Source organism: Gadus morhua, chromosome 20 (genome assembly GCF_902167405.1).
Source record: "Gadus morhua chromosome 20, gadMor3.0, whole genome shotgun sequence".
Taxonomy (NCBI): domain Eukaryota; kingdom Metazoa; phylum Chordata; class Actinopteri; order Gadiformes; family Gadidae; genus Gadus; species Gadus morhua.
Window position 1 is genome coordinate 12,598,543 of NC_044067.1, and position 10,000 is coordinate 12,608,542.

Genomic DNA, 10,000 nt, shown 5'->3' on the forward strand with positions numbered 1-10,000 from the left:
TTTTTTGCATGTAAATATATTTAGATTATAGGCTTTGAAATATAAACTGAACAATTTAATTAATTTCTTGCCCCAAAGAAAAATATGTTTCAAATGAGTTATGCGATTGTTTCTTAAATCCTCTTTGTAACGCTTACAGTTAAAGAAACTTTTGTTGAATTCTTCAAATAAATCAAAACGAAATACTTCCAGCAATTATTCAAATTCAATTCAAAGGCGGGTTGAATTCTTCAGAAAAGATGTCAGAAATAGCTTCATGAAATGCTCAAAGTAGTCCAGACTAGACACCTAATTTATTCACTGGCTACCGAGATAAAGCCATTATCAGCTCTACCATATATGGGCAACAAGGGGGAAACATGCACACACACACACACACACACACACACACACACACACACACACACACACACACACACACACACACACACATGCATCCATGCGTGTGTGCATTACACACAGTCACAATGGAGGGTGAGGCAGTGTTCCGGATGTGAGATGGCTCGTGGTTAATGAGCAAAAAAATAAAAAGGCTGTTACTAGAGGGAACAAGGAGCAGTGGAGGAGAAATATGCAGAGCTAAAGAAGAAAAGGGGAGAGGGGAAGAGGAGGCGGGGAAAATGAAGATCATGAAGGTGAAATAAAAAGCCGGTGTTTGCTTGACAGTCTAAGGTGGGAAGAAATAAAGAGCAGAAGTAGGAGAAAATAATTGGGAGGAAAAGATCAGAGGGAAGAGGGAGAATGTTTCCAGCGTGCTGGATCTTGAGATGTGGGTTTACATTGAGTCTGCAGCTAGTATACAAGAGATTCAAATTAATGTTTTGTGTGCTAATTTCTGAACGCATGCTCTCTCCCACCCATACACACACACACACAGATACACATATAGTGAGATATAGAGAGAGACACACATACACTGACAGACACACACACACCTACACACACACACACACACACACACACACACACACACACACACACACACACACACACACACACACACACACACACACACACACACACACACACACACACACACACACACACACACACACACACACACAGGATACCTTGATTATTCTGTGTCTGTTCTTCTGTGTCTTTTCTTTGTTGACCTCTTTCCTAGTAGCTCTCATTGCATGCCTTTTTTGCAAGTCTACTTTAACAACATAACAATCAAGTACCTTCCTCTGGTTTGTTTTCTTTAGGGGATAATTCTATCTAGAATATAATTTGAACAGGGAGGTAAACTTCAAAGTGCTCTATAGGGGACAGAGGATTTTGGAAATGATGATATTTATCTGTAGTGTAAGTCCTCCTGGTAGAATGGCGACCTGTCATTGGGATGTTCATGTGTTATAATTGAAATCCAATTATTATTCATTAACACCTGTTTGTCCTTAAACACAAACGTAGATGAAGGAATACACAATCAGACCCAAACACACACAAACACATACTGATTTACTTTTGTAACCTAACTGAAAAAACAATGTCCTGTTAGTCAATAATAATAATCGAAATTCCAAACATGCTGAACAACATTTAATGAACTAAGAAAAAGCCTAAAAACTACCTTAAGCTGAGCTCACACAAAATACTTTAATTATACTTTCTAATACCCTAATCGTGATAAATAATGCAGCATGATTAAGCATCATTAACTTTTTATAAAGCATTATTAAAGGTGCTAAATTTATTTGTTAAAATAAGTGTTGAATAGCTCTTGAATCATCTTAGAAACGTATTAACCATGTTTAGCTTATTTTTAATTGCTTACTCACTATTCATGTATGAACAAGGCTTAATAAAGGATGCATTCACTATTAATGCTTCAAAGTTGCAGTTATTCTAATGTGCAACCAATAAAGTGATGGTAAATTGAGTTAGTGTTGTGTGTTTGTGGTATTTTTGGTATTACCATATATTTGCATCATCATTTACGTGTTTAGTATCAAAAGTGTTTGACTCTCTACTCTTTTTGGCTGTAAACTGAAGGGTATAATAGAGTTATTTGATAGTCCATGTGTATACACCATGCTTTCCAACTGTCAGGCAGACATGCCTCATGTTTTTCATATAATTTTCATATTCTTCAGACAGCAGTCCTTCTTTGTAAACCAACTTTGGTATATTTAAATAATAAATCATTTGTTATGTCTACCTCAAAAAGTGTATTGCCCAATTCACTTGGTTTGAAATACTTTTGACAGATTTTCACAATTACTCTGTCACAAAGGAATACCCAGTCAAGGGTGAGAATACCAGAACGTGATGCGGCTGTTCCTTTAAGAAACACCAAGTGTTTCGAGTGTCTCCTAAGCACCAAGTAGCACGCTAGCTACTCCCCTGCTCTTTCTTCCTGTGCGTGTGTGTGTCTCTCTCTCTCTCGCCCCTCTTCTCTCTGTCCCTCTCTTGCTCGCCATATGCCTCCCTTTTCCCTCTCTCTCATGCTCTCTCTCTCTCTCTCTTGTTCTCTCTCTCTCTCTCTCGTTCTCTCTCTCTCTCTCTCTCTCTCTCTCTCTCTCTCTCTCTCTCTCTCTCTCTCTCTCTCTCTCTCTCTCTCTCTCTCTCTCTCTCTCTCTCTCTCTCTCTCTCTCTCTCTCTCTCTCTCTCTCTTGCTCTCTCCCCCTCACCCCTTCTAAATATCTCTCTCTCACTCTCTCTCTTCCCCTCTCACACACTCTCTCCCCCTCTCACTCTCTCTCTCCCCCTCTGACTCTCTATCCCCCCCCTCTCTCTTTCTCTCTCTCTTGTTCTCTCTCTCTCTCTCTCTCTCTCTCTCTCTCTCTCTCTCTCTCTCTCTCTCTCTCTCTCTCTCTCTCTCTCTCTTGCTCTCTCTCTCTCGCTCTCTCTCTCTCTCTATCTCTCTCTCTCTCTTGCTCTCTCCCCCTCACCCCTTCTAAATATCTCTCTCACTCTCTCTCTCCCCCTCTGACTCTCTATCCCCCCTCTCTCTTTCTCTCTCTCTCTCTCTCTCTCTCTCTCTCTCTCTCTCTCTCTCTCTCTCTCTCTCTCTCTCTCTCTCTCTCTCTCTCTCTCTCTCTCTCTCTATCTCACACACACACACACACACACACACACACACACACACACACACACACACACACACACACACACACACACACACACACACACACACACACACACACACACACACACACTAATTGCAGCATTGAAGCCATCTAAGTCGTCTCTCGGACTGTTTTTCAGAAAACCTAATCGTGCAGAGTGACCTAATTATCTGTGTGCTGTTTTCCCAGCCAAAGCTGGTAATTTGGCAGCAATTGACCTCCTGCAGTTTGTCAGCGAATAAAAACATGTGTAAGGCCGCCAGCTAACGAGGGGCCTAAGGACTGTGGGGGTCTTGTGTTTGGGCCGTCGCACCAACACAACCGACACTCCTGAGTCCCCTTCAGATATCATTTACCTCCGCACCACTTCTGTTGTAGTACGACTTATAACAATGTGTCACAACATTACTCGGAAAAAGCTGTTGAGCAGACATGGACTTTGATTTTGGAGCTGCTCCCGGGTGATTTCTGACCAATCAGGGCATGTCTTCCCAGATTGGTTCTGGGGAATCCATCTTGCCTGTCAATCACAGGTGCGTGAAATACAACACTTGACGATGTTGTAGGAACGATGTGAGGGAGGGGCTGAGAAGGAGGGGACATTTTGTTGGATGTTGGATTTAGAACATTGTTTTAAGTTGTCCCTCATTACAACACTTGAATCTTTGATATGGCAGCTTTACGTTTTTTATTTTGCTCAAATCGCCAAAAATAAACGAAAAGATGATACTTCAAATTCAGTATACATCTAACCAGTTTTAGTTGGTTACATGTAGACATATACTATATGACTATGTTTCAGGCGGAAATGTCAAAAATGCAACTTTGAAGCATTAATAAAGTTGTAAATAGTGAATTCATACTGAATTCAGCATTTATGAAGCATTGTTTCTAAAATTATACTTATTAGTAAACAAATGAAAATCAGTTCTTAATTGATAACAACATAACTAGAAATGGTTCATAAGATCAATAATAAAGCATAGGTTGATGTTAACTAACTATTTACAAATGTTAATGCTGCTTCATAAAACACTATTTATTGCTGCAATTCCTAATGAATTTAGGTAGGTATAAGCCATTATTTAAGTTTTTTATGTAAGCTCAACTTAAGTGCAGACTATAGAGGCTTTACTAATTATTCCTACTTATTATTACTGCTACTGCTTCTACTTAAATGTATTAATGTTATACATTATTAGTAAGGCAAAGATAGTCCTCACTTAGATAAGCTAACACAAATACTTTACTAATGCATTCTAACTACCGGAGTTGATCAATCCAGCCTTTAGCCATTTATACATTCCTAGTAAGGCACAAATAGATCATACTTTAGATAAACTCACATTAAAGACACAACTAAGGCTTTCTAACTTCCTGACCTAAACATGACATTCAGCATTATTTGCGGGTTTAAAAAGCATTATTAACACATTATGAATTAGCTTTTTAAATGCTTATGACCCAATTATGTTATTAATATGGTACTACTTTTTATGAATTGCTATTGTGCCTATTAATGTTCATGGACAATGTTTTATAAATGAAGAATTCACAGTTTACTACTACTTTATTCATACTTTGAAGATGCAGTTATTCTAAATTGCTACCTTGGTTTTAGTAAATTCAGCTTTTGTAGTGTAGGCCTACTCTAAATTAGCAGCGCAAAAATGGCCAAGCACATTAAAGTTGAACTCACGTAGACATTTTCCCATAAAATGAACTTCATTTCCTAAATGTGGTCTCTTGTCTAAACATTGTTGGTTTATGAGGAGAGAGTAATTCCACCAGTATAGTGTGTTTTTGTGTAGTTTGTGTGTGTGTGTGTGTGTGTATGTCTGCATGCATGCATGTGTGTTTGTTTGTGTGTACGTGTGTGCGTGTTTGTGGGCGTTTGTGTGTGCGTGCGTCCGTGCGTGTGTGTGTGTGTGTGTGTGTGTGTGTGTGTGTGTGTGTGTGTGTGTGTGTGTGTGTGTGTGTGTGTGTGTGTGTGTGTGTGTGTGTGTGTGTGTGCTTGTGATAAATAGAGAATAAGAGGGAAGTGAATGAGAGATGGTGAGAAAAGGAGAAAGATAGAAAGAAGGAAAGAATAAACAAAGGAAAGATCGAGTGTTTGTGGCTCCTACTCGGCCAAATGGATAAATATAAAAAACGGTTTCTAATTTCAAGATGCAATTTAGTTTTTTTTGGTGAAAAAGGATTTAAGTGAATGAATCAGCTTTTAAATCTGCAGAATGCTATAGGACTCCTGAGTTCTGACTCTTTGCTATATTCTGTTTTGGTGACTTCGGAGTAATGAAGACCGTTTCAAACGGTTTGAACTGGCAGCTGCCGCCGATCCCCCTCCAACCGGATCATTCCTCCTTCTTCTCGTTGAGTTTACAGCCTGAAGAGTGTAGGGGAGAGCCGGGTCGATTGAAACACTTTTCAGTTAAACGTCTTTTTCAAAGATGACGTTACGTATACAAATAATTTTAACATGTGATCAACAACTCACAGGTGTGTTCTCTTAGTTACAAGTGAAATTTAATACATATGTTGGACGATCGAGCTGCTTTTTAACTTTGAACGTAAGTTGACATTTGTTTCAAACGCCCCGCCTAGTAGGGACGTTTGAAACACACATGCGGGACGATTGAAACAGCATATTTTAAAAAGAATCTATTGCCCTTACTCTTGTTTTTATGCAACATACTAGACAACATACTAGTTTACTCGTCATTGCTAAAATCTCACATAATTCCGCATCATATAAATAGGTCAAAATATATTTTTGGCCCGTGCGTAATTATCAAGATGCACATTTCGATTAAAACTCACCTTTCTTCTTTTGGACGACTACATTTGCATTAAATTTACTTATTTCCCTGTCCTAAGTCATGTTTAAGTATACCCAGTTGAACATCCTTTTATTTATTTTAAACAAAAACGACCAGGTCAACAGGATATCACGAGACCTGTTACAGCGGAAATTTATCCAAGCGCCGCACAGGGTTAATTTCTTTTCGACACGCACAGCCTGGCGCACAGAAGCATCCGGAGTCTCTGTGGACAGGTAAGTGGCTAAACTTATTTTATCTGATAAATATTGTGTAATAGTCTGCACATTGACATGAACATTATGTTGAAATCATATAACAAGCAGAACTTTGATTAAGATTGCACTCTAGCTGATTGATGGTAATGGCTGGAGAAAAAGATAAATCGGCATGCCATGTGTCATGACCAAGAGCAAGGGTGTAGAAGGCTAGCCTATAGCTTATACCCAGCAGTTTTTAAGTGTGCATGTCCACTAAATTCAATTATTATTGTCATAATTTAATGTAGCCGTTGTTATTTTGGATGCGTTACAATCATGGACGAAAAGTAGGCCTACCCAGCGAAATATTTAATAGCCCAGCTCCCACTCATAGCCTAACCCAGGCCTAATAGTTAGTTAGTTAATCAGTCTAGAATGTTAACTGAATTGTGCTGTAGGCCTACATTTACAGTATTTCCACTGCAAACTAGTGCAGACACATGGACAGTATAGTAGGCTGAATATTTTTATTCTTTGTCACACAGGTGACACAGGTAGTGTGCACTCCCGTCGGTGCAAGCCTCATGCGACCACTTATAACAAAAGACACACTGGACCCACTCTTCCCCAGGCATCGAGGCGCTGAAGAGCTCGGAGCACACGAGGCAGCTGACGTCCTCGCTGGATAGGCCTAAATAAATTGGAGAAGTGGAGGCAGCAATGGTGGTGAACTCTGCTGCCTCCGGAACAGGACAAACTAGGCCTAAGGTGGGGCTGACTCCATCAGCGGGCCAGGTGATGGTGGGAGGAGCAGCTGAGGTGGCAACTCCGGCATCAGGAGCGGGCGAGAACAGCCTCTTCTTGGGAGCCCGAGAGGAGGGAGGCTGCTTAGCGGGACGACGCTGCTTCCCAGTTCCCTGCTTTTCCGCCTCTAAAGCAGCCCTCACCGGGGTGTCCGTAAGTATAGCAGTTGTCCTGAAAACGTTAAATTGGACGTTTTAATGATAATTGAATTACTTTAAATGTGGTAGGTCTACATGACTGTAGACAAAGGAAGTCCAGACAAGATATGAGATGCAAGAGTAACTCCACTTGCCTCTTTCTCCCTCTTCTCTTTGTGATCTTTCTAGGTCCGGCCTTAGGGTAAGGCCGGACGATGTCCGGGCTGAACTCAACGGCCTCTCCCTCAGGCCGGACAGCTTCGTCAGGCCCGGCAGCTCGATCAGGTACATCCATGCCTGCCAAAGGACACATTTAAAAAAATACACACTTTTAAATAAATGTTTATAAACTCACCCTCCTGATCCTGGTTAAATACCCTGATGTGAGAGTTGTGGCCTGGTGGTCTAGCAGCTTCTCTGCCGTTCACTACCCTATGGACTTTTTTTATGAACTTGGACTTATGGGACTATTTACTTATCTATTATGAACTCTGTTTAATCCTCTGTTGCTTCTGATGAAGTGTTCCTACCTGAAGTGGCACCTGGAGAAGCGCTGACCTCGTCACCCGAAGCCTGGGGAGGAGGACGGTCTGTGGAATAGGCTCCGGCGAAGTCCTTTTCCTCAAACGCAGAGGGGTTAAAAGGCCAGATCCCTGGACTTGAGAACCCGGAGGTAATGTTGTTCACTGTCGCAGCCTTTGGTAAGGCTTCAGCAACGATGGAGGGCACATCATAAATGGAGATGTTGATCCCTGGGTGGCTCCTCATCCACCTGTCCGCCGCACTGTTTACGTACCCCTTTAGGGGGCCGAAGACACTAATGTCCATTGGCTGCAACCTGTGGGTGCAGTGGGGAGGGAATGACAGCAGCACTATGCCATTAGCTCTGCAGTAATCAATTGCTGCAATTGACAGGTGGGACGGGTGATTGTCCAGCAGGAGGAGCAGCTTCGACTCCTTGGACACACGGGTGTGCCTGGTGAAGTGGGCCAGGTACAGGAGGAAGTCTGGCTCCTTCATCCAGCCAGTTGGGTTGCCGCTGCCTGCACAGCCAACGGGTCCACCCCTCAGGAAGTGGTCTTTGAACCGCTTACGGGGGAAGATGAAGAATGGCGGAACAAGGTCGCCCTGCGCATTGCCTGCCAAGGCAACTGTGACCAGGGTCCCCCTCTCCGCTGAGGTCACTGACCCGACCTGCTTCTGCCCCATCTGGGCGACGACACGGTCTGGCACCTGGACAGTGGTGACCCCTGTAAATAGTTGTGTGAGTATAGTTGTGTATATATATATAGTTGTGTGTATATAGTTGTGTTTTTTGTTAATAAAGTTCATATTAAATACCGGTTTCATCAATGTTCCAAATGTCCTTGGCCTGGAACTGGTGCCGTTCCAGCACCGTCTTTAAATTTTGGTGGAACAAGTTTACATTTGTTTGGTTGAAGCTGGACAATCGCTGTTGGCTAGTGGCCTCTGGACGCCGAAGGGAGAGGCTGCCACTGCGCTCCATGAAGGAGGTGAACCAGTCCTTCCCCGCCATGCTCTTCCTCGACCAGGATGCAGGGAATGGGCAGCTGAAGTGGACTGCCAGCTCAAAGGCAAATTTTCTGACCTGAAGGGGTCATAAAAAGTTGATGTTTATGTTTATGTTATTTGTTCATATTTATTAAATCATATTTATTAATTAAAGCATGTGCATAGCATACTTGTGTGCCTGTCCTACAACTTATGTAGCCCTTTTCACAACACTGACCTCATTAGGGGTGAGCCCAAAATAAATGGCTGCTGCCCTCTTCAGGTAGTCCCTGACCTTTCCCTCCTGCGCTGCGTTAAAAACCCTATTGTGTGGGTTATAGCCAGGGGACCTAGCCGCTTCACTGCCCTCTTCTGCCCTCCGCTTGAGGTAGCGTGACAACGTCACATGGTTAATGTTGTTGGCCAACGCTGCCTGCCTCACTGAGCTCCCAGAATTGACCTCGCTGCAGGCCCTGGAATACACCCATGCAGGAACCTGCCCACGGGAGGTGGTTCTCCTTCTCAAGCGCGGCATTTTTCACTCGGTAATAATCTGTTGATGCATGTGATAAACACGTTTTGTTCATTCAAAATATGTTATTAATTCAAAGCAATAATTATTCATTGCAAAACATTGATTAATTCTGTGATTTATACAGGTAATGATCGTTCAATGTTCGCGTAATTACGCATGGTATGTGCGGGACGTTTGAAACAGGTGTTTCAATCGTCCCGCCAGCGACAACTGACACTTAAACCTTTTTTACCTCTAAACTTCAAAACTGTGACATTGCACACTTTATCACAGGTTTAAATACTAATTCATCTGTTGTATAGTGATATTATTATGGCATGAAACAAAAAAATACAACTATTTATTACAAAAAAACTACCGCAGGAAGGATTTTACTTACAGCTCTCGAAAACAGGTTCGCGGGATAACATCTGAACGGCGTGACGTCATTACATGAAATTTCCCGGGGTTGGTCAGTCTTGCTTGCTGAACGTAGTGACGAATTTTGACGTGAAAGCCTTGCGTGGTTTTCGAGTAAATCGCTGTGTTTCAATCGTCCCGTGTTTCAATCGACCCGGCTCTCCCCTACTTCAATATTTGCCTTGCAAAGTGACTGTTCATTATAATTATTATAAAGGGATTATTGAGTGATATTAAGTGTCTATTAAATGAGGATTATTAATATTATTATAAGTAGTAGAAGTCGTAATAGTAGTAGTAGTAGTAGATGTAGTAGTAGTAGTATTAGTGTTATTTTTGCTGCTGTTGCCATTGTTATTGTTATTATTACATATTATGTATACATATTCTTTCCTAGTATTAGTAGCAGTAGTAGTAGTAATAGTATTTGTATTGTTTATTTTAATAGCTATGCCCATTTGAGTATAATTAAAGCAATTTATTAATTGAATTGCTGTCTTGTGTCCTGGCACCAAAGTAA

The 10,000-nt window shown here is 41.6% G+C and overlaps 1 protein-coding gene and 1 long non-coding RNA gene across 4 annotated transcripts; one reads left to right on the plus strand and one right to left on the minus strand.

The window, feature by feature from the left end:
• Positions 1–5,990: 5,990 nt before the first annotated feature.
• LOC115533594 (uncharacterized) lies at positions 5,991–8,723 on the plus strand. Of its 3 annotated transcripts, none has more exons than XR_003974210.1 (5): positions 5,991–6,129; positions 6,648–7,050; positions 7,224–7,319; positions 7,556–7,707; positions 7,950–8,723. It is a non-coding gene; the product is annotated as an uncharacterized LOC115533594 (long non-coding RNA). The 3 variants fall into 3 exon arrangements; XR_003974208.1 differs by having other exon boundaries at positions 5,993–6,129; positions 6,639–7,050; XR_003974209.1 differs by having other exon boundaries at positions 6,001–6,129; positions 6,725–7,050.
• On the minus strand, positions 6,604–8,609 carry LOC115533593 (uncharacterized). Its single transcript, XM_030344167.1, has 4 exons — positions 8,376–8,609; positions 7,565–8,284; positions 7,190–7,331; positions 6,604–7,068 (listed from the first exon to the last, which is right to left on the minus strand). Exons 1-4 carry the CDS (start codon positions 8,569–8,571, stop codon positions 6,621–6,623), a joined length of 1,506 nt encoding a protein of 501 aa, XP_030200027.1. The 5' UTR covers positions 8,572–8,609; the 3' UTR covers positions 6,604–6,620.
• Positions 8,724–10,000: the final 1,277 nt, after the last annotated feature.

What these genes read in the sequence shown, in the direction of transcription:
- LOC115533593 (XM_030344167.1), bottom strand. Translation starts at nt 8,571, where the DNA reads ATGGCGGGGAAGGACTGGTTCACCTCCTTCATGGAGCGCAGTGGCAGC. An exon ending in TTGGAACATTGATGAAACCG is followed by an intron (nt 8,285 to 8,375) that starts GTATTTAATATG and finishes AACTATTTACAG; the next exon opens with GGGTCACCACTGTCCAGGTG. An exon ending in AAGAGAAGAGGGAGAAAGAG is followed by an intron (nt 7,069 to 7,189) that starts GCAAGTGGAGTT and finishes TAACGTTTTCAG; the next exon opens with GACAACTGCTATACTTACGG.